A 25,142-nucleotide genomic window follows, 5' to 3' on the forward strand; every position below is an offset into this window, starting at 1 on the left:
TGACATGATTTCAATCTTCCGTCACCAGACATGTCACCTTGGAGTTAATTACCTGTATTGCTCTCCCCCACACCCCCATTGAAGATAGTCATTACTTCAGCTGACCAACAAGCAAAGGTTTGAGCCCTCACAAGCAGACAGCAGGCACACTAGGAGCTCCTCACAATTGGCAAGATGAGTAGTTAAATTCACTATAAAATTTGTGCGTGCTTTACCGCCATCCTCCTGATCATAGCATGGTCATACAAGTGTCTCATCAAACAGTGCTTCCACCAGCAGCTGATGCCTTTCTACACCCAATAATGATAATCACATAACTTTGGATATATGAACATATGCTCTCATACCTGGCCTTCAGGTGACTAATTCCAAGTCTTAACGTTTACTCATCACTTTTTTGATGGACATCCAGCTTCAGGATGGTTAAAGGATCTATATAGAATACCTTGCAACGTGCTAACTACCTTGATGTACTCAGCAATCAAGAACAATGCTGTATACAAAGCTTATGGATGAGACATTAAACTGAGGACCTGGCTGCCTACTGCTTGTTCAGGTAGACATAAATGATCCCATGACACCAATCAAAGAATAACAAGGAGGCATCCTAGTTTCCTGGTACACATTTCTACTTCAACCAAAGCCACCAAAAATAGGTTAACTGGTTATTCATCTGATTTTGGGGCCTTGTGACCCAAATTAGCTGCTGCATCACTTACCTGGAAGCAATGACTGCACTTGAATAATGGTTCACTAATTGCGAACCAATTTAAGATGTCCTGAAAACATGATAAATGCAAGTTCATTCTTCCTTTATCTCTCACAATGACAAAAGGTTTGTCAAAAAACTGTGCCTACCATGAGATTAACTCTCTTTCCAGAGTGCTCAATGATAAGTCAGAGGAGGCCAGAGACTTCCTTTGACCATTTCCCCTTTTTGCTACAAATCCATTTACAGCTTGGACTTGGATTTTGCATAAAGCCCTCTGATTAGTTAGGAGTTCTGAACCATGAAGAGGAGTGTCATATCTTGGAGAGCACACACATCACATAAAATGAACGCAGGTTCCGGTGACCCCTGACCTACTGGTCAGGTGACCTGCTCTTTATTAACAGCACTAGCTGCAGTAACACAGGCGTCCACATGTGGCACTACAGACATTACACTTCTCCCTCCTTAATGAAGAGTTATTATAACAATCATCATACATAACTTGCATGGTTATACATAACAAAGGATGTGGACTTATTTTGCCAGATTTACAAATCAAGCTTAACCACTTGTTTTCTGTTTCGAAGAGGATATCTTTGCTCTCGAACAGAACCTTCCAAACGTGGTGTCGAATTTAAACTTATTCGAGGCTGATCCTGGGGGAAGTTTTCCTCCAAGGGATGTCCTTGATTTCCATTTGAACTCTCTCTAACTTCAGACTGTTTGTTTTCCTGACTCGGACTCAGACTTAAATTCTGACTTTCTCTTGGATTTGTTTCCAGTACATTCGATGTAGGATATGCTACTGGTGTATCAAAACTATCTGATGAGTCAGAAATAATGGAATCACTCCCCCCTTCAACTACTTCCATGTCTTTGGGTAAAATATGATCAATGTGAACAAACCTAACCTGTCCATTACCAAACATCTTGACCAAATATGTGCGAGGACCACATATCTTCACCACTCTTCCTGGTAACCACTTTACTCATTTATGGTGATGGTTCTCCACTCTCACCTTCTGATTTAATTTCACATTTCTCTCTTTTACTCTACCTCTACCATGATTCTCTTTCTGTCTTAATTGTGTCTCTTCTACAGATTGTGTCAAGTTTGGTTTTAACAACGAGAATCTGGTTTGTGGCTGTCGTTTGAGAAACAACTCTGCTGGTATTCTATCAGTAGTTGTGTGAGGGGTATTACGATACGTTATTAGAAAATTAGCCAATTTGTGGTCCAATGACAACTATCGTTTCTTTGATCCAACATTTGTTTGATGACAGCACGTTTTACAATTTGTACAGTGCGCTCTGTTGTACCATTCGAAGCAGGGTGGTACGGTGGGACCTTGGTATGTTTCATACCATTTTTGCTCGTGAACTGTGCAAATTCTTCTGAATGAAATTGTGGTCCATTATCCGAAACAATTTCTTCTGGGAGGCCAAATGAAGAAAATAATCTTCGCAAAATGTCTAATGTTTTACATGTTATTTTCCACATTGGAACCACCTCGATCCACTTCGAATGGCTATCAAGCACAATGAACAATTGTTGCCCTTCTAGCTCAGCAAAATCGATATGTAGCCTTTGCCACACCCTGGGACGCCATTTCCATGGCTGTAATGGTTGCTTGCTTACCGATTGACATGTCGTACACTGACTGATGATGTACTCTATATCTTTATCAAGACCTGGCCACCATAAGTAACTGCGTGCAAAACTCTTGGTCAAGCACATTTCCTGGTGCTGATCATGGTGGTCTCCTAATAATTCAACCTGAATTTACTTGGGATAACCACTCTTGCACCCCACATGATACAATCTTTATCGACTGATAATTCATTCCTACAAATGAAGAATGGATGAATATCTTTGTCTGTTACCTGGTTTGGCCATCCGTTTGCAATATAATTATACACCTTTGACATAACTAGGTCACGTTTGGTTGCCCTCCCAATCTCTTCAGCTGTGACTGGCAGTTCATCGATGTATGAAAAATAGAACACCTCTTCCCTATCGGGTGTAACTTGTGATGGGAAGGCAATCTAGACATAGCATCAGCATTACTGTGATCAGCTGATCGTCTGTATTCAATATAATATGTATATGCTGTCAAAATCAAAGCCCATCTCTGCATTCGGGCTGCAGCTAATGTTGGAACTGGGGACTTTGAATGGAGGATTGCTGTCAGGGGCTTATGGTCCGTAACGAGAGTAAACTTATGATCATACAGGTATTTATGGAACTTCTTGACCCCAAAAATTAATGCCAAAGCTTCTCTTTCAATTTATGCATAATTACGCTCACGAGTACTGAGAGTGCGTGAAGCAAAAGCAATTGATCTCTCCTCCCCACTACGTAATACATGAGAGGTTACTGCCCCAACTCCATACGGAGAGGCATCACATGCTAGCTTGATCTCCTGAGATACGTCATAGTAAGCTAACATGGTGCTCTCTACCAAGTTGCTTTTACACTCCTTGAATGCTGTATCGTATTCTTTTGACCACTTCCAATGGACCTGTTTTTTTCAATAGGTTATTCTGTGGATGTAATACTGTAGCCAAATTTGAAACTTCCCATAATAGTTCAAAAGACCCAAAAATGATCGAAGTTCAATGACATTCTTGGGAGTGGGTGCATTTCTGATTGCATCCAGTTTTTTCTTGGTTGGAAGTAAACCATCTTTGTCTACTCTGTACCCTAAGTACTCCACTGAGTTTTGAAATAACTCACACTTACGAGCAGCCACTCGTACACTGTGCTTCTCGAGCCATTTGAGGACTTCATTCAACATGTTATTATGAATTTGCCTATTTGGTGCTGAAATTAGTATGTCATCTAAATAACATACTACCCCTTCAATACCTTGCAAAATCTGGTTCATTACTCCTTGGAATATGACAGGGGGAGAAGACACTCCAAATGGTAGCCTATTAAATTGATATTAGATATCAATATTAGATATTAAATTGACATAGATGTGTATTTATAGTCAAACATGACTTGGACTCATCTAGTTCCAGCTGTAAGTAGGCATTCGTCAGATCCAACTTTGAGAAAATCTGACCCGTCAGTGTTGTGAACAAATCTTCGATATTTGGCAATGTATTGGGGACATGGTTGCCAACAATATTCCGACAGTGGATAGTCTAGGGGCTATAGGGCGGGAGGAACTTAACACAGTCACAATCACTAAGGAGGTGGTACTCAGTAAGATAATGTGACTGAAGGCAGATAAATCCCCTGGACCTGATGGCTTGCATCCTAGGGTCTTAAGAGAAGTAGCGGCAGGGATTGTGGATGCATTGGTTGTAATTTACCAAAATACCCTGGATTCTGGGGAGGTCCCAACAGATTGGAAAACTGCAAATCTAACACCCCTATTTAAAAACGAGGCAGACAAAAAGCAAAAACTATAGACCAGTTAGCCTAACATCTGTGGTTGGGAAAATATTGGAGTCCATTATTAAAGAAGCAGTAGCAGGACATTTGGAAAAACAACATTCGGTCAGGCAGAGTCAGCATGGATTTATGAAGGGGAAGTCATGTTTGACAAATTTGCTGGAGTTCTTCGAGAATGTAATGAACAGGGTGGATAAAGGGGAACCAGTGGATGTGGTGTATTTGGACTGCCAGAAGGCATTTGACAAGGTGCCACATAAAAGGTTACTGCACAAGATAAAGGTTCACGGGGTAGGGGTAAACATTAGCATGGATAGAGTTTTGGCTAACTAACAGAGAACAAAGAGTCTGGATAAATGGTTCATTCTCTGGTTGACAACCAGTAACTAATGGGGTGCCGCAGGGATCAGTGCTGGGACCCCAACTATTTACAATCTATATTAACGACTTGGAAGAAGGGACTGAATGTAACGTAGCCAAGTTTGCTGACGATACAAAGATGGGAGGAAAAGCAATGTGTGAGGAGGACACAAAAAATCTACAAAAGGACATAGACAGGCTAAGTGATTGGTCAAAAATTTGGCAGATGGAGTATAATGTTGGAAACTTTGGCAGAAAAAAATCAAAGAACAAGTTATTATTTAAATGGAGAAAGATTGCAAAGTACCGCAGTACAGCATGAAACATAAAAGGATAGTATGTAGGTACAGCAAGTGATTCGAAAGGCCAATGGTATCTTGGCCTTTATTGCAAAGGGGATGGAGTATAAAAGCAGGGAAGTCTTACTACAGCTATATAAGGTATTGGTGAGGCCACACCTGGAATACGGCGTGCAGTTTTGGATTCCATCTTTACGAAAGGATATACTTGCTTTGGAGGCAGTTCAGAGAAGGTTCACCAGGTTGATTCCGGGGATGAGGGGGTTGACTTAGAGGAAAGGTTGAGTAGGTTGGTCCTCTACGCATTGGAATTCAGAAGAATGAGAGGTGATCTTATCGAAACGTATAAGATTATGAGGGGGCTTGACAAGATGGATGCAGAGAGGATGTTTCCACTGATGGGGGAGACTAGAACTAGAGGGCACAATCTTAGAATAAGGGGCCGCCCATTTAAAACAGAGATGAGGAGAAGTTTCTTCTCTCAGAGGGTTGTAAATCTGCGGAATTCGCTGTCTTCGAGAACTGTGAAAGCTGGGACATTGAATAAGTTTAAGACAGAAATAGACAGTTTCTTAAACGATAAGGGGATAAGGGGTTATGGGGAGCGGGCGTGGAAGTGTAGCTGAATCCATGATCAGATCAGCCATGATCTTATTGAATAGCCGAGTAGGCTCGAGGGGCCGTATGGTCTACTCCAGTTCCTATTTCTTATGTTCTTATTGCCCTCTAGAACCTGGTTTACGGTTACTTTATAATCACCACACAATCTTACCTTACCATCGGACTTAGGTACAACAACAATGGGTGTAGCCCAATTACATCGATCTATCTTAGAAGTAATGTTCTCAGTCTCTAGTCTTTTGAGTTCTTGCTCAACTTTCTCCTTGAGTGCATATGGTACGGAACATGGCTTGCAGTAAACTGATCTCGTGTCCTTCTATACCCTGACACTCACCTTGAAGCCTTGGATCGGACTGCCCATTTCACAGAACACCTTCGGATAATTCTTGATGACATCATCCTTTGACGCAAATCTCATTTCAACACGAAAAATCTCACTCCAATCCAGCTTCAGTGATCCCAACCAATTTCTTCTTCGTAAGGCAGACTTGTCTCCTGCCACTACTATTAGAGGCAAGTTCTGAACTTGATCCTTGTATTTCACCGGTACGGTGATATGACCTACCACCAGAATGTTCTCTCCCGAGTAGCCTCGTAGCTCTATCTTGGCTTTCTCCAATGGGAAATCCCGCAATTTGTCGAGGTATAGCCACTCTGGTACTACACTCACGGAAGCACCAGTGTCGATTTTCATGGGTATCTTGAATCCTGCAACATCTATTTGGATTATGATATTTTACGAATCGCCGTCCATTAACCTTGTGCTCCTGATGATGTTTAACTCCAACATCTCCTCGTCCTGTTGTTGTTCTTCCATGCTATGTAGTCTCTGGGGATTTCCACTCATAGCTATGAAAGCTGGTTTACCCTTCAGTCGGCATGCCTTCACAAGATGCCCAGTTTTCCTGCAGACGAAACACTCTGCCTTCACATATGGACAACTTTGAGCACTATGTTCACCCAGGCACCGATAGCAGGACGTCAATGCTCTGTTCCCATTTCCAGTTTCTGAGACTTTGGGGCCCCACCATCTTTTACTTTGAACCTGCAGGCTGTTCACCTCGGTTGTCTGATGACTGAAATTAGTATGAAATTCTTGGGAATATTGGTCGGCCATGCTCATCGACCTAGCTGTCTGACAAGCTAAATCAAAAGTCAAGTCAGGCGTTGTCTATAACTTCCTTCTGATCGCATCATTTTTCATCCCAAAGCGGTCTCGCAATGCTCGTTTCTGAAAGTCTCCAAAATTACAGTGAATAGATAGCTTTTTTAATGCTACAACATACTCACTGATATTTTCTTCGGCCTTCTGAAACAATAACTTTCAGCAATTTCTAATGGAACCGGGCTGTAATGTTGTTCTAGCTTATTTAATATGTTTCAGCATTGTATCCTTTGGATTGTCCGGCACAAGCAAATTTATCAGCGGTTCATACAACTCGGGCCCAGCCTCAGTTAAGAATATAGCTCTTTTTTGTTCCAACACCACCCGATTATTGTCTTCATTACCGGGAATTTCGATGATATTATTTGCAGTGAAAAACATTTCTATCCAATCCACATATGCTCTGAAACTTTCACGGTCATGTTGAAATTCCCCCACATGCCCTATAACTCCCATAGCGGCAGCCATTTTGACTCTGGCAGTTTCACCAAGTGTGCTCATAATTTACCTCGGATTTGGAGCTGTTTCCAAAAACAGAGAAGCTCTCAAAGTCTGCCGGCTGGCTGAATCCTTCACCAACAAAAATTTCAGCTTTGTATTATCCGATTACTTCCATTCCCGTCGCCAATGTCATATCTTAGAGAGCACACACATCACACAGCTTGTAAAATGGCTGCAGGTTCCGGTGACCCCTGACCTGCTGGTCAGGTGACCTGCTCTTTATTAACAGCACTAGCTGCAGTAACATAGGCATCCACAGTGTGGAGCTACAGACATTACAAGGAGTTATTTGAACATGTCAAAATCGATAGATGTTTGGATATTAAGGGAATCAAGGGATATGGGGATAGTGCAGGAAAGTGGAGTTGAGGTAGAAGATCAGCCATGATCTTATTGAATGGCGGAGCAGGCTCGAGGGGCCGAATGGCCTACTCCTGCTTCTATTTCTTATGTCTTGTATGTTACAAATGTCGGTTCTAGCTCAGTGGTAGCATCTTGCCTCAAAGTCAGAAGCTTGCGAGTTTAAACTTCACTCCAGATCAAATAATCTTGTCTGGCATATTCAGTGCAGTACTGTGGGAGTGCTTCACTGCCTGAGGTACTGCCTTTTGGGTGAGATGTTAAACTGAGGCCCTATGTGCCCTCTCAGGTGGATATAAGCGATCTCAAGGTACTATCTAATGAAAAGAAGGTGAGTTTTCCCACTGTCCTGGCCAACATTTATCCCTCAACCAACATCACCAAAAACAGATTATCTTGTCATTTATCTCATGATTGTTTGTGGAACCTTCCTGTGTGCAAATTGTCCACTGTATTACACCGGTGACCACATTTCAAAAGTACTTCGTTGTTTGTATGGGAGGTCTTGAAAGTCACAATGGGGGTCATTAGACTCAAAGGGGGCAATTTGAACCTAACCTATCCATTGAGAAACTGGCGGGTTAGGGGGCAACGCTGGTTTTACATACACCCCAATTTTACTCTCCTTTGAAATCAATGGAGAGTAATATTGGGCTGGGTGTAAAGCCGATTCCACCTAATCCTGTGGATTTCCACCCAGCGGGTTAGGTTAAAATTACACCCAACAGCTCAACAACAACAACTTGTATTTATATAGCACCTTAAACATAGTAAAATGTCCCAAGGTGCTTCACGGGAGCGATATAAAACAAAATTTTACACCAGGCCACACAAGATGATATTAGGGCAAATGACCAAAAGCTTGGTCAAAGAGATATGTTTTAAGGAGTGTCTTAAAGGAGGAAATAAGTAAAGGCTAAGAGGTTTAGAGAGGGAATTACAGAGCTTAGGGCCTTGGCAGCTGAAGGCACAGCCACCAAAGGTGGAATTATTATAATCAGGGTGCTCAAGTGGCGAGAATTTGAGGAACACTGATATATTGGAGGGTTGTGGGGCTGGAGGAAATTACAGAGATAGGGAGGGGTGACACCATGGAGGGATTTGAAAACAAGGATGAGAATCGAGACACTGCTTAACTGGGGGGTCAGCGAGCACAGGGGCGATAGGTGAATGGGATGGTGAGAGTTAGGACACTGGCAGCCGAGTTTTGGATGACCTTAAGTTACGGAAGTAGAATGTGGGAGATCAGCCAGGAGTGTATTGGAATAATCAAGTCTAGAGATAACAAAGACATGGATGAGGGTTTCAGCAGATGAACTGAGGCAGGGGCGGAGTTGGAATAGGTGGTCTTAGTGACGGCACGGATATGTGGTGGGAAGCTCATTTCAGGGTCAAGTATGACACCAAGGTTGTGACCAGCCTCGTTCAGCCTCAGACAGATACTATGGAGAAGGACGGTGTTTGTGGCAGGAACTGAAGAAAATGGCTTCAGTCTTCCCAATATTTAGTTGGAGGAAATTTCTGCTCATCCAGTACATGTGAAGTAATGCACTTGGGGAGGGCTAATAATGAAAGGGTATACACATTAGACGGTAGGCCACTTAGAAGTGTAGATGAACAAAGGGACCTTGGAGTGCTTGTTCACAGATCCCTGAAAGTAGCAGGCCAGGTGGATAAGGTGGTTACCTTATCTACCTGGAATGCTTGTCTTTATTGGCCGAGGCATGGAATATAAGAGCAGGGAAGTTATGCTTAAATTGTATAATACTCTGGTTAGGCCACAGCTGGAATACTGCGTGCAGTTCTGGTCACCGTATTATAGGAAGGACATGATTGCACTGGAGAGGGTGCAGAGGAGATTTACAAGGATGCTGCCTGGAATGGAGAATCTTAACTATGAGGACAGATTGGATAGGCTGGGTTTGTTCTCCCCCTTGGAACAGAGGAAGCTGAGAGAAGACCTCATTGAGGTGTATAACATTTTGAGGGGCCTGGATATAGTGGATAGCAAGGGCCTATTTCCCTTGGTGGAGGGGTCAATTATGAGGGGACATAGTTTTAAAGTGGTTGATGGAAGGTTTAGAGGTGATTTGAGGGGAAGCTTCTTCATGCAGAGGGTTGTGGGGGTCTGGAACTCACTGCCTGGAAGGGTGATAAAAGTAGAAACCCTCACCACATTTAAAGAGTGCTTGGATGGACACTTGAAGTGCATAACCTGCAGGGTTACGGACCTAGAGCTGGTAAGTGGGATTAGACTGGATAACCTCTTGTGGACTGGCGCAGATACGATGGTAAGTACTTCAGGGAATCTAATACGGCCAGTGATCTCCTGGACCAGTTTTGATTGCCCGGGTGGGTCGGAGAGTAATTTTCCCAGATTTCTTTCCCCAATTGGCCTGGATTTTTATCTGTTTTTTTGCCTCTCCCAGGAGATCGCATGGCTCCGGTTGGGGTGGAGTGTAAAATGTTGCGATGCATGAAGTATCACAGTTGTATGGGGCAGACTTGTTGGGCCGGATGCTCTTTACCTTTCCGCCATTGTTCATTGGGATATATGTAACCTTCAGGGTTGCTGACCGAGGGCCGTGTGGCTCTTTGTCGGCCGGCGTGGACACGATGGGTCGAAATGGCCTCCTTCTGCGCTGTAGATTTCTGTGTTTCTACTGGATGTCGGACAAGCAGTCTGACAATTTAGAGACAGTGGAGGGGCCGAGAGAAGTGGTGGTGAGGTAGTGCTGGGTGTCATCAGCATACATGTGGAAACTGGCCCCGTGTATTCGGATGATGTCGCCCAGGAGCACCATGTAGATGAGAAATAGGAGGGGGCCAAGGATAGATCCTTGGGAAACACTAGAGGTAACTATGCAGGAGCGGGAAGAGGTGATTCTCTGGCTACGATTAGATAGATATGAATGGAACCAGGTGAGTGCAGACCCACCCAGCTAGATGATAGTGGAGAAGCGTTAGAGGATGGTGTGGTCAACCATGTGAAAGTCTGCAGACAGGGATAGTTTACCTTTGTCAGTCACATAGGATGCAATTTGTACTTTGATAAGAGCCGATGCGGTACTCTGGCAGGGGCGGAAACCTGATTGGAGGGATTCAAACCTGGAGTTCTGGGAGAGATGGGCATGGATTTGGGAGGTGACAACACATTGAACGACTTTGGAAAGGAAAGTTGGAGATGGGACGGTAATTTGCAAGTACGGAGGAGGGTCAAGGATTGCTGTTTTGAGGAGAGGGGAACAATACCCAAGGAGAATCGTTAACAATATCCACTAACATGGGAGCCAGAAAAGAAAGTTGAGTGGTCAGCAATTTAACAGGAATAGGGTTGAAGGACAAGATGAGCTCAGAGAGGGCATATGGGGAGATTGGAGAGAAAGTGGAGAAAGATGCGAGTTCAGGGCTAGGGGGGAACCTTAAAGGAAGTTTGGCCCAGTGGGCACGGGGATGGAAGGAAAGTGGCAGAGGTAGCTGATTGGATGGTCTCAATCTTAGTAAACAAAGAAGTCCACGAGCTCCTCGCACTTGTTGGAGGTGAGGGTGGAAGAGACAGGGGTTAGGGGTTTGAGAGAAAAGCCAGGGGTTATCTTTGCATTCCAGAATGATCCTGATTATAGTGAGCAGTTTGGGCAGACAAGAGCAGGACCCGATAAGTGCTTTATGTAGTCTCGCCAGATCTGGGGGTGAATGGCTAAACCAATTGTCCACCATATCCGTCAAGTCTGCCTTCCTTGGACTTAAGTGAGCGGAGAGGAGGGCTGTACTGGGGGAATGGCCAGGGTGAGAGAGAGTAATTATTTTAATGGGGACGAGGGTATCAAAGGTGGTGGTGAGGGTATGGTTGAGCAGATCGACAGTTGCAGAAATGTTGTGGTGAATGAAGGACCAAAGGCGAGACAGTTGGGATTTTGAAAGTGCAGTCCCGATAAAAAAATAAAACTGATGAAAGGGAAGACACTCACTCAAAGCACCACAAAAATAGCAACAGTCAAGTGGTATCCTTAGCAAGGCAATAAAGTGTACCCCCAGAAATTTAAGAAAGGCAGCTCATTGGCTAGTGGAGATTATTTTCCCCCCAAAGACTGCAAGCAACAAGCAATTTATTAATCTCGTCTCGGTAATTAATAAAACGCCTCACAACCATTGTGCTGGAAGGTCTTTAGGGTGAGAAATTGGCCTCCTTTGCGCCTCCGGGCAGGGGGGGCGATAACAGGCGCTATAGGTTAGCGGCCGTGGTGGTAACCTCTAACGCCACAATCTCCTGCTCGCCGGAGATCATGACGTCATCCGTTGCACAGCGCCCCGGTTGCGAACTTCGGTTCCGCCCTCTGCAGCATTGCCGAGCATCAAGGTAGGACAGCCGCTTGGGGAGCAATATTTAAAGGGAATGCCGCTTAGGGAGGTTAAAAATTTGTATTGAGCCCTTGGGTCATTTTTTCACCATTTGGTTGTGCCACGATTGATCAGCCTGCACTCTTGTTAAGAGTGCTTGGGGCAGATCATCGCAGATGCCGTCGGCGAGCAGGGGATTAGATTTATTGCAAAGCCTGTAGCATTGGCCCTTCCCTTTATGGGAGGGAAGGAGCCTCCGATCCCGGCAGCGCTGCACTGGACATTGTGCAGCTTTTTGCCACTACCGCGCCTCTTGCCTGCTTTAGCGCTCCAAGGGAAATGGTAGCACTCTATTTAGCACTCAACTTTCTCCCTGGAGCACTAAACCGGAAGTTCGCGTCGACTTCACTTGTATAGCGGCCGGTGATACTTCTGCGCCCCCGCAAGTAATCACCCCAAACAGGGCGCTGTGCAATTTCTAGCCCTTAATTTCTTTCTGGCTGTAAATACAAAACCCAATACAAAAGCAGTCAATTAAGTTTTTCGAAGAGAAAGCTGCAAAATATACATCAAGAGGATAGAAATGCTGGAAGACAGTTAGAAGTGATCTTGTTTAAATAAAGACACACCACTAATATAGGGAAGCATGGCATATTCTTTATTTTATGCAAAGGTAAGTAGAATTAATTGGGTGTAACCTGAAATGGTGTGAAATAAAGCAACTTGTATTTGTTATCAGAATGTGGATGACTCGTACGAGGTCCCATTTATTGCCCATTCCTGGTTGCCTTGAGAAGTGATGGTGGGTCTTCTCGAATTGCTGAAGTCCTTGTGGTGATGGGGCTCCACAATAATGCTAGGTAGGAAACTCCAAAATATTGACACAATGATGAAGGAATGGTAATATAATGGTCAGGATGGTGACTTGCAGGAAATGGTATTCCCGACATTGCTGCTTGTCCTCTTGGTGGTAGAGATTGCAGAGTAGGGAGGGGCTGTTGAAGTAACCTTCATTCAGTTGCTGCATTTAATTCTGTAGATCATACATACTGAGCCACAGTGTGCCAGTGGCAGATATTCAGTGCCAGGTGTGTTAATCAACAAGATTGTTCTGTCCTGAATAGTGTAGAGCTTCTTGAGTGTCTTTGCAACTCCACCTATCCAGGCAAGTGGTATTCTATTACATTCCTAACTTGAGCCTCCTAGATGGTGCAGAAGCTTTGAGGAGTCAAGAGATGAGCCATTCATTATAGAGTATCCAACTTCTGTCCTGCACTTGTAGCCATGGTGTTGGCATGGTTGGTCCAGTTCCGCTTCTGATCAATGGCGACTTCCAAGATCTTGTTGGTTGGGGACTTGGTGATGGTGATGTGAGTGAAAATAAGCGGGAGATGGCAGAGATTTCTCTTCAATCAACAGAATGGTAGTGTAGTGGTTAAATTACAGGACTAGTAATCCAAAGGCTTGGACTAATAATCCAGAGGTGTGTGTTCAAATCTCATTTTAGCAGCTGTGGAATTTAAATACAGTTAAATTATTTTTAAATAATGAAAGAGATAGACAAGATAGAGGCAGAGAGGTTGTTTCCACTGGTCGGGAAGACTAGAACTAGGGGGCACAGCCTCAAAATACGGGGGGGGCCAATTTAAAACCGAGTTGAGAAGGAATTTCTTCTCCCAGAGGGTTGTGAATCTGTGGAATTCTCTGCCCGGGGAAGCAGTTGAGGCGAGCTCATTGAATGTATTCAAGTCACAGATAGATAGATTTTTAACCAATAAGGGAATTAAGGGTTATGGGGAGCGGGCGGGTAAGTGGAGCCGAGTCCACAGCCAGATCAGCCATGATCTTGTTGAATGGCGGAGCAGGCTCGAGGGGCTAGATGGCCTACTCCTGTTCCTAATTCTTATGTTCTTATGTTTAAAAATATCTTGCATTTACAGGGCATAAATGTTACCTTCTACTTGTCAGCCTATGCCTGGATGTTATCCAGGTCCTGCTGAAGGCTGGCAAGGATTGCTCCATTAACAGAGCAGTTTCAAATGGATCTGAATAGTGCACTGTCAGTGAACTGCTCCACTCCTGACCTTACAATGGAGAAATTGTCATAGATCAAGCAGCCAACATGACTGGTGTCCGACAATCACCTCGATTCATGTCAGTGTAACTCCCAACAAATGGAGCATTGTCCGGACTCCTACTGACCAGTTTTACTAGGGCCCCTTGGTGGCATATTCAGTCCAACGCTGCCTTAATGTTGAGGACAGCTACCGTCACCTCTTCTGTCATTCATCTCTTGAGCAAGGTTATGACGAAGTTCTGGCAGAACCCAAACTGAGCATCAGTGTGCAGGTTATTGGTAAGTAGGTGTTGCTTGATGGCACTATTGATAGGCGGTAGATAATGGCTACGATAGCAGGACCCAGGGGTGTAGCATTAATAGCCCCAAATCCATTAGCGACTGCAGAAGCTTTGTGGTTCGAGTACTGGACTACCAACCAAGAAGTTGTGCGTTCAGATGTCACCATGGCAAGGTGTGAAATTGAATTCAATAAACTTGGTATTTCTATGTTAGCACCAGAAAAATAACTATGAAAGCTTCTGGATTGTTGTAAACATCCAATTGTTTCAATTCTCAAAGTATGAGGCTCAGACCGCTTATGAGAACAGAGAACACTGAAAACCTTTGATTTAAATACCACAACAAACAAATTTTATTTTTGTTCAAACTGTGGAAGTTTTATTAAAACAACAAACGTAATTCTATTGTAATGTATTCTCATTTAAATTTAATAAAAATCATAATTTTATAAAAAGAATGCCCTTATCTGAGCCATTAATTGCTGCTTGTGTCAGGTCAAAAAAAATAATTGATTCAAGAAGCCTACAGAACACACTGCGAATGCCACCCGTTCCCCCAAATACTCAATAGCAAATCGGCAACTTGTTTGACATCTCATATTTAAAATTGGGAGTGATGTAAAATGGGCTACCGATTTGCTACTCCCACACCAACCCCATAAAATTTAAACTACTCAATTTAGAAAAACCAAAGAACAGACCAAGGAAACCTCCAACCTTTTTCATCCCATCACAACCTTAATTAAAGCTTATATTTTGTCTCCGTAGATCAATAATCAACACAATTAATGACAACACACTGTAATTGAAAATATCCAACTGTTCAGGGCTCACTGAAATTTAAAATTGTATCTTATCCATTCACAATAATGCAAAGAAAAGAAAATACAACAACATATGCAAAGGTGCAAACAAAAAGATGAAATTCTGGAAACACGTCAGTCAGCATCTATGGAGAAAACGGACAAGTTGACATTTCTGGTGCTGTATATATGTCCAATCGCCCAAATATGAATTTATACATCTCATATCATTAGAATCGCATGGTATGAGTAGACAGTGCAAACCAACCTTCTTCTTTTAATCTTTCTGGCTTCATTCTTTGAGTAACAGTTGTCCTATTTCCATCACCTTTGTCCCGATATAGTGAGGAACTAGTCATACTAGTATTATCTGTAGATCTATTTCTGTTTGTTTTGCAAGCAGGGGAAGGTGTGGTGCCTGTGGAAGAGTCCAATCCATTGGGTAGAGGAATCAACACTTCCAGTGTTCTGTTGCCAGATCCTGTCCATATGCCCTCGGGTGGAATAGGAGAAATAGAGGGCGAAGCAGAATCACCAGAAACTTGTCTCTGCTGTTCAATCAAGTTCAAAAGTTTGCTGCGTGCCTCGGCACTCTGACGGTTGAGCTCAGTGATCTTCTGCTGAAGACTTTCAGAAGTGCTGGGAATGGTCTTTTCAATTTGCGGTGAAGGATTAGATAATTTACCTATTTTGAACTGATCAAGATGGACTTTGAGAGCAGAATTCTGCAACTGTAGCTCAGTAATTTGAGATATCACTTCATGTTTAAGCCATTTGTCCAAAGATAGTCCTTGACTGCCTTCAGCAAATACCTTCCTCTCCTTTGTTGTCAGAATGCCTGTTGCTATTTCATCAACAGCTGCTGGTTGTTGCGCTGGGTGCATTTGAGGCAAATTAGTAACAGGCGAAGTAACGCTCAAGCTCTTATGTCCTTCATTAGCATTCCAAAACTTCAATTGCTGGGCAAGATAATCTTGCATCTGGTTTTGTTTTTGTTTTGTTAAGTATTCTGTAGAGTCTTTTTCTCCTTGTAGTACAACTGGTGACACAGAAGCTTCCTCATGAATTTGTGAACTATGAGCATCATTTGATTCCAGAGATACATCATTAGGCAGAGGCCTTTCTTGAAACAAATTAACTGTAGTTTGCGATCTAGTACCTACTTGGCTGTTCCTCTGTCTTGGGGGAGAAAGCAACACAGCAGGGCCAAATAGATGTTCAGGTAAACTTTGACCTCTTCTAGCTATTTCTAACAGATTCCCCTTATACTGATATGCACAGGGCTGTTTTTTAACTAAACTTTCTAAAAGCTCCTCTTCAATGTTTGGTACAGCCCTTGAAATAGGTGCATTTACTTTATATGGTTTGTCAGGGTAAGCACAAGTATGTAAACTCTCTCCTTCCATTGCTGCCTCCCCAACTTCATGAGCAATGGTTTGTTTTGGCTTTGGTTTAGTTCCTTCCATCTCTGGAAATCCATGCAACATTTGTTTCAAGAAGAACAGCTCTTCATCTGTTTTGATCATATACCGATGCAGGTTAGCCTGCACAGAAATAATCTCATTTTGCATTGTCAGAAATTCTGCTGTCAGTGCATCAATCAGTGCTTGCTGTTCCTTGCATTTTTCTTGAAGTTGCTGCTGGTTTTCTTTCTCCTGCCACTGCTGAATTTTATTCTCTTTTAGATAGTGCGTCAGTCTGCTTATCAAGCTGACCAACGAGAAGGTGAAACCCGATAGCCTGCGACCCCTCTGCGGCAACAAGCCCGTAACCATGCGCCCTGTCTGCCGTTCATATTCCATCATTTCCTGGTCAATATTCTCAATCATTTCCTGCAGTACCTCCAGGCTTAGCTGCTCGTCGTCTTGCCTACTGTCTTCCATATTGCAAGTTTTGCCTTTTGAAATGCCCTCTTTTGAGTTCCCTGAACTTGGATGAAGTACTTGTCGAATTACCCTTGCGGTTTCGGATTGGGATGAGCCATCTAGTTCTGTACTGTTTTCAGCGCTACTTTCCACTCTTGACTTCACTCTCTGGATTGCAGCAGTAGCATTTAAACCGGCGTGGATCCCGGATTCACGGTCTGGCGTGCAGGGAGTCTCCAGGGTCTTTGAACCCAATGACTGGTTGGGTGGTGTATGCGGGCGGTCTCCTGTGGACTGTGTTGTGGGCTCAGGGGTTTCCCCTTCCTTCCTCCCCGCTAAGTGACGGCTGCTGTCAACGCTGAGATCGGCCATGGACACAAGAGCGTCCGCTTCTTCCTGGCTCTCCTCTGACGGTTCAGGATAGGAGGTGCCGCCGTCGGCTTCATTGAGGGCCTGGGAATCCATGACCGACTCGCTGAGGATGGACAGCTGCGTGGGATGGTCGCTCCTCTGCGCGATCAGCCATGCGGAGGCCAGCTGGCAGGCGGGCGCCACCGTCACGTTGGGAAAGCCGGCCTGCCGCCGCGGGGCATCGCCGAACAGGTCGGTGACCACGGCCAGTGCCCGGTCAGACCGGGCCAACGCCTCCCGCAACTGCCACTGCTCGAGCAGCCCCTCGGCAGGCCCCCGCCTCTGGCCGCCTCCCGCCCGCTGCCGGAGCTGCCACCGAGCCTCTGCCCGGTTCTTGGAGACGCGGTTCTCGCGGCGCCGAGCAAGCTCCTGCGGACTGGCCCGGTGAACGCTCAGGTCGCTGATCGTGCTGTCCCACTCCTGTTTCAAGACCGGGCTCACCGTCTTTTTGCGGCTCTTGCCGGCTGCGTGCGAGCGGGCGGATCGGTTCAATCGGATGAACGACATCCTCGCGGCCTGTTCCCCCCGCGCGCGCGCGCCACCGCCACCAACCGTCCTGCGATCCAACGCTCGCGCCACCCAGCCCGCGCCGTCACATCCGGGTCACGGCGCTGCCGACTCCCACTGTCACGCAACTTGTAAATTCCCAATGGTCGCAGCAATAAACAGAGAGCTGGGAATTTTAAAAAAATGTTTGAATCATGGATTTACAGTTACATTTAAAAAGAAACCTGAAACTGAATCCGCTGGAAACTATCAGCAGGTCAGGCAGCATCGGTAGAGGAAAGGACAAAAGCCAACGTTTCAAGTCCTTACGAGAGCCTTGGTCAATTCTACAGGTCACGACCTCAAACGTTCACTCGTTCTTCCACAGGTGCCTCTTCCATTTAAATTCAATTAAAACCCATAAAGAAACCACTGGGTTGCCCCAGTGTCATCAAACAACAAATCTGACAAAAGTGCCCCGTTTTTACACGGGTATAACTAATAGAAAACTAAATCATAAATAAAGGAACATTTATAGAAACATAGAAAATAGGTGCAGGAGTAGGAAATTCGGCCCTTCTAGCTTGCACCGCCATTCAATGAGTTCATGGCTGAACATGCAACTTCAGTACCCCATTCCTGCTTTCTCGCCATACCCCTTGATCCCCCTAGTAGTAAGGACTTCATCTTCCACAGATGCAACGTGTTTCCAGCATTTACTGTTTTTATGTCAGATTTGCAGAATTTTGCTTTTTCTTTATAGTTAAATGTTATGTTGGGCTCAAGATTCAGAACAATGGGAGTGGATTCAAAGTGATCTATACAGTGCAAAAAATAAATTACCTGTGGCATTGCTCAGGGTCAATTCATGATTAGAAGTTTTATGTAAAATGGCAAGAGTTGGGTCAGAGCCACCTAGTGACCAGAGACTGAACCTTGTCACGGTTGATAAAGCAACACCAAATGAGAAATGTTGACATGCAATTTACAATACTAAATGTTAACATAAAAACATGACCAAAATTGTGACAATGGCAAGTAAGGGTGGTGGGGAAAAAAATTCTACGCAGATTTATATATATATATATATATATATATATATTTATTAAGACATATATATTTATTAATAAATTAATTAGTTCTCCTTAAACCCCTCTCCACTTCTCCACCACACTCACCTCCAACAACACGTGTGAGGAGCTCATGGATTTCTTTGTATCAAAGATTAAGACCATCCGATCAGCTGCCTCTGCAAGTTCCCTTCCTTCACCTAGCCCACAGGGCCAAACTTCATCTGATGCTTCCACCTGCCCTAGCCCTAAACATGTATTTTTCTAGTTTCTCTTTGATCTCTCCAAACTCATCTTATCCATGAGACCCACTTCCTGCTCTCTTGACCCTATTCCCACTAAACTGCTGACCACCCAACTTACTTTTATGGCTCCCATGTTAGCAACATTATTAATGGTTCTCTGTCCTCAGGTACTGTTTCCCTTTCCTTCAAATCTGCTGTCATCACCCCTCTCCTCAAATAACCAACTCTTGACCCCATTTTGCTTGCAAGCTATTGCCCCATCTCCATCCTCCTTTTTCCTGTCCAAAGTACTTGAACGTGTTGTTGCCTCCCAAATCAGTGATCATCTTGCCATGAATTCAGTGTTTGAATCCCTTCAAATCTGGCTTTCGCCCGTGCCACAGTACTGAAACTTACTTTCATCAAAATCACAAATGACATTCTTTGTGACTGTGACAAAGGTAAACTATGCCTCCTCATCCTTCTGGACCTGTCTGCAGCCTTTGACACCGTTGACCTCTCCATCCTCCTCCAATGCCTCTACCATTGTCCAGCTGGGTGGGACTGCACTCGCCTGGTTCCATTTTTATCTATCTAATCGTAGCCAGAAAATCATCTGCAACAGCTTCTCTTCCCACTCCTACATCGTTACCTCTGGTGTCCCCCAAGGATCTGTCCTTGGTCCCCTCTTATTTCTCATTATATGCTGGCCCTTGGCGATATCATCTGAAAACACGGAGTCAGTTTCCACATGAATGCAGACGACACCCAGCTCTACCTCTCCACCATTTCTATCGACCCCTGCTTGGTATCTAAATTGGCAGATTGCTTGACCGACATCCAGTACTGGATGAGCAGAAATTTTCTCCAATTAAATATTGGGAAGACCGAAGCCATTATCTTTGGTCCCCGCTACAAACTGCGTTCCCTAACCACTGACTCCATCCTCTCCCTAGCATCAATCTGAGGGTGAACAAGACTGTTCGCAACCTAGGTGTCATATTTGACCCTGAAATGAGTTTCCAGCCACATATTCGCAGCATAACTAAAACCGCCTTTTTCCACCTCCGTAACATTGCCCGCCTCTGCCCCTGCCTCAGCTCTTCTGCTGCTGAAACCCTCATTCATGCCTTTGTTACCTCTAGACTTGACTACTCCAACTCACTCCTGACCGGCCTTCCACATTCTACACTACGTAAACTTGAAGTCATCCAAAACTCAGTAGCCCGTGTACTAACCCGTACCAAGTCAAGATCATCCATCACCCCTGTGCTTTCTGATTCTACATTGGCTCCCAGTTAAACAACACCTCGATTTCAAAATTCTCATCCTTGTTTACAAATCACTCCATGGACTTGCCCCTCCCTAGCTCTAATCTTTTTCAGCCTCAGAATCCCACAGGATGTCTGCACTCCTCAAATTCTAGCCTCTTGAACATCCCTCATTATAACTGCTCAACCATCAGTGGACGTGTCTTCAGCTGCCTGGGCCCTAAAGCTCTGGAAATCTCTCCCTAAACCTCTACGCCTCTCTACCTCCCTTTCCTCCTTTAAGACGCTTGTTGAAACCTACCTCTAAACAAGCTTTTGATCATCTGCCTTAATTTCTTCAGTGGCTCGGTGTCAAATTCATCTGTTTGTCTCATCATCCTAGGCAGTCCCTCAAAATGAGAATGACTTGCTTCCATGCCAAGAAAGGATGAGTTCACAGGTGTTTCAAGGAAGGACCTAATATTCCAGGTCCTGAACTACATCCTGAAGGGTGGAAGATGCCCGTGCGTGGATTTTTTTAACGTGTGGTGGGCATTGCACCAGCCACCACACGGGCTTGACAGAGCTAGGTCTTGGTCCAGTGGCAAGAGTTATCCAAGATGACTGGAGACCAGCTCTGCTGCATGGACCTAGTGCGCACACATATCGCAGTGTGGGCTGGCCCGTGGCATGCCTCCACACTGCTCCCGGGCTGCCGCACCTCCGCTCCTTTTATGGCCCCGACCTGCCGCTGGTGTTCTCACGCAGTGTAACACTGTTGTGAAGCACCTTGAGATGTTTTACGACATTAAAGGCACTATATAAATAAAAGTTATTATTTTAACAAAGTTTCTTGATACAGTGGCATGAATGGGAAACAGTCTAGTATATTATAATTTTATTCCACGGAACAGAATACAGCTTGATGCACTGATATTAAGTAGCATAACTACATCGAATATACAGCACAGAAAAAGGCCATTCGGCCCAACCAGTCCAAGCTGAGGTTTATGCTCCACATGAGCCTCCTTCCATGCTTCCTCATCTAACTCTTATCAGAGTAACCCTCTATTCCCTGTTATTACATCAAGGGCAGGGTTCAGGAATTGATAAATTCAGGTCCTATTTTGTGATAGCCTGACATTAATGTTGATCTAGGTAAACCAGCACCGCCCCCATCCACACACCACCCCCCCCTCCCCGACCCTCTCACATCTAGATTCAACAAGAGTAGATGGGTCCGAGTGACAATACCAGGTAAACAGATTCTTCACTCAACATGAAGTGAAAGTATATACATTTGATAACAAGGTAGGAGAAAGATGCAAGTGAAGAGAATCTGCTGTCCCACTTTGAGTTGTTTCCTACACAAAGACTGGTACTAAAGTGGATAATAGTAACAACAACAGAACATTTGCAGTATGTTTTTTCAAATTTGCTCAGCTCCTGTCCTGAAAATAGTGGCAAATGGTGAGAATGTTTCCACCAGCTATCTAGTACCTTGTCCAAGTAGTCATGCATGATTATAAACAGCGGATTAGGAATTGGAGGTGTTTGCGCTGGCCGTTAACGCCCATTTTGGGGAAAAAATTTCGGCAGGTCGGCAGTGCTGCCGTTAACCTGTGCTCGTGGAAAGTTTTAATTAGTAGGAGCGTGTAACGCCGAATTGACACCCGCTCAGCCATTTTGGAGCACCCTCTCCTCTTACCGCCCTCTACAAAGCACGACCGTACTGTAAACAGTTGCTGGGATAACTGTTAACTTTGGAGAGCAATTGGAGTGAAAGCTGCTTCCACGGAGATGCATCAAATCTCCTCTTAGGAGGTACTTTTAAACTCAGTTGTATTGTACTACAGTTCTAATAATATCAGGAAAAAATTCAAAGCTGCATTTCCTTAAATGTTATACATTGGGTTTTTCTTGTTTAGGAACTGATAAAATGATATGCAAAGTTTGGAAGTCTGCTTTTCAAAGGCTTGACGGTATATTCTCACCAAGAGTTCTTCAAAAGTCTGCTGTTATTAAAAATGTAACTGAACTCTCTTCTGCATCATTTACACCAGTAAACTCCTGACCAAGAGTTCATGTTCCCCTTTTTAAAAATGTATTTCCATTGATGTCTTATGGAAGAGTTTAAGGACATCTGTGCCACGGTCTTTGTGGTCTTTCCAGGAGTCCCTCAGATCTGAGCCTGTGCTTTAAGAGCCACTCACCACGGAGTGCTCTATGCAATCTACAGTCTAGTGCACTGTCACTGCTAGCTGCAAGACGGTGCATCCCCACCCCCTCCCCTTCCAGCACCATGGTGGAGCACAAACCTCCACACAGCAACCATCTGGGTCAAAGATCTGCGGAGCTATGGCAGCCAGCATAGGTAGTCAGGCACCTATTTGTGTACCAACACAACACCTAGAGAAATGTCCACGCAAGTAAGGGAGCTGTGGACAAACAAGTGCCTCGTCATCTGCCACAACGCACAATGCTCCAACCCTGCAAGTGCATCAGCGTACTCGAGAGCAAAACCCAAGAGCTGTCATCAAATGCTCCGACAGAGCACATTGCGCACCGAGCCTTCTTACGTGAACTTCGGCCTCGTGCTGAGTTTAGCACCGGAACGAGCATGTTGCATCACAGATTCTCCACTCCGCTGATGTAATTTAGCAGGCAGTACCAAAATACTGGCGCTGCTTGCACTCTCTCTGCGAACGGCCGATAGCCTTGGCCAGTGCTGTTACTGGCAGGCTTCTGGCCTACTCGAATTTCTAGCCAGTGTGTCAGCAGGCTATTCAATTATGGAGCACCATGGCTGAACTTAATTCAGTCCTCGCCCAGTTACCACACGCATGCATTTGAGTGGTGGAAGGGGCTCACAGGACAATGGCCAGGAAAAGGATCCTTGTTTTTACCCCCTCTCTAATATGGGAAGACTAAGACTAATTGCAACATTCCCATTGCTTTCCCAACTGTGATCGCTAACTTGGCATAGAGCAGGGATTGAACCCTGATCCTTTCTAGCTCAGTATGAAAAAATTTAAATTAGATAGCAACTTTTTGTCCTTAGGACTTCCCAAAGCTCTTCACAACCAATTAATTACTTTTGAAATGCAGCCACTGTAAGCGAATACAAAAATAAGACTTGCATTTATATAGTATTTTTCACAATCTCAGAATGTCTCAAAGCACTTTACAGCCAATTAAGTACTTTTTGAAGTGTAGTCACTGTTATAATGTAGGAAATGCAGCAGCCAATTTGTGCACAGCAAGCTCCCACAAACAGTAATGAGATAACTGACCAGATCATCTGTTTTGATTGAGGGAGAAATATTGGCCAGGACATTTTAAAAGTTTATCTTGAGCGCCGATTACTGTCTGAGGTCTTACACTATCCAACCGTTCCAGCTAAACCTAAAAAAGGCGGCAGACAATTTGTGTACTACAAAATCCCACAAACAGACTATTGCCCAATTTGTCTGTTTTGGTTGAGAGATGTATATTGGTGAAGATATTGGGGGAGCTCCTTGCTTTTCATTGAATAGTGTCATGGGATCTAACATAGAAGGGACCTGGGTTTAACATCTCATCTAAAAGATGGCTTGTCTAGTACTGTGTTTACTTTGAAAAATATGTGTGCTCAAAGCAGGCCAGTCACCTGAATACTGCAGCCTTGGAATAACAGGACTCCAGTTCTATTCTGTTGGTTTTCGAATCGGAGGCCTTGATTACTAAAACAATTTGCATTTATATAGTGCTTTTAACTTAGTAAAACATTCCAAGTGCTTCAGAGGAGCATTATCAAATAAAATTTGATTCAGGTGGCATTCGTATTGTGTTGCTGGAAATGAAATTCTTGGACCACGACAAAGCAATCAAAACTGAAAGCATTTGTCAAGAATGTTTTCACTAATCAAGATTATGTGGATATGTCCTTGTGAGGTTTGAACTCATAACCTTCTGATTGAGGTAAAAAGTGCTACCAACTGAGTCAAACTGACACCACCATAAGGTACATTTACCATCAAGGGAGCTCTACTGCTGGAGTATTAAATATTAGCACAATAAAACTACATTGTTTATTTTTCCTTCTTCCCTCCCTCAATTTAAAAAAAAGATAAAGCGATAAGAGTTTCAATTAATCTCCATCTTAGTGAAATGATACTCAAATTATTGACTTTGCTGATATGTTTATACAGACTTTTTGTAACTATTGATAAATCCTCCCAACATGGTCATGTGCTGTGAGCTCATAGCTATAAGCATGTAGAAATGCTTTGGAAAAAAAAACTACAGCCATTTCCAAGATAAGAAGTGACTGTTCCTTCCAAATCAACTGCCAGAGTACAAAACCTTACAGTTGATGAAGTTAACCAGCTTCCATGTTCAGGCTTTAAAAAACTCAAAACAATTCCCAAATAACCTACACTTAAAACATCAAAGCTCTCAAATCAACTGCCAAACTCTTAAGCATGACTTTCCCATGACTCCAGAGCAGGCAGGTCTGCTACTGATAAAGCTTACACTGTGTAAATCAGATCAGCAAACCAGATTTTTTGCCAAACGGCCTGAAAGAATTGCCTCTACACGTTGGTTTTAATGCTTCTTTACTACTAATCTAATTTCATTCAACTGAAGTCATACACAATTTTCTGTTTTAATAAACTTGAATCCCTTTCCCATTATTCTAGGCTTCAAACATGTTTCTTTTTGCAAAGAAAGAAAAAATAAAAAGACTTGCATTTACATAGCGCAATTCAGGATATCCCAAAGTGTTTTACAGCCAATGATGTACTTTTGGAGTGTGGTCACTATTGTAATGTAGAAAACACAGCAACCAATTTGCACACATCAAGCTCCCACAAACAGCAATGTGATAATGACCAGATAATCTGTTTTTGTTAAGTTGATTGAGGACACCA

At 43.9% G+C, this 25,142-nt stretch overlaps 1 protein-coding gene across 3 annotated transcripts in view; it reads right to left on the reverse strand.

The window, feature by feature from the left end:
• The window catches only part of LOC139274607 (extracellular sulfatase Sulf-1-like), a 547,728-nt gene that overhangs the window by 305,692 nt on the left and 216,894 nt on the right, over window positions 1-25,142 (reverse strand). Inside the window, exons 1-2 of one of the 3 annotated variants that reach the window (XM_070891294.1) lie at window positions 15,192-17,785; window positions 12,408-13,272 (exon numbers count right to left, since the gene is read on the reverse strand). The exons of 1 other annotated variant lie outside the window; for it this stretch is intronic. In XM_070891294.1, coding sequence (XP_070747395.1) covers window positions 13,232-13,272; window positions 15,192-17,706 — 2,556 coding nt within the window. In that variant the 5' untranslated portion in view covers window positions 17,707-17,785 and the 3' untranslated portion in view covers window positions 12,408-13,231. Of the gene's footprint in view, window positions 1-12,407; window positions 13,273-15,191; window positions 17,786-25,142 lie in introns of those variants that run through there. One more of the 3 variants, XM_070891287.1, reaches the window with a different exon arrangement.

Source organism: Pristiophorus japonicus, chromosome 1 (genome assembly GCF_044704955.1).
Source record: "Pristiophorus japonicus isolate sPriJap1 chromosome 1, sPriJap1.hap1, whole genome shotgun sequence".
Taxonomy (NCBI): Eukaryota; Metazoa; Chordata; class Chondrichthyes; family Pristiophoridae; genus Pristiophorus; species Pristiophorus japonicus.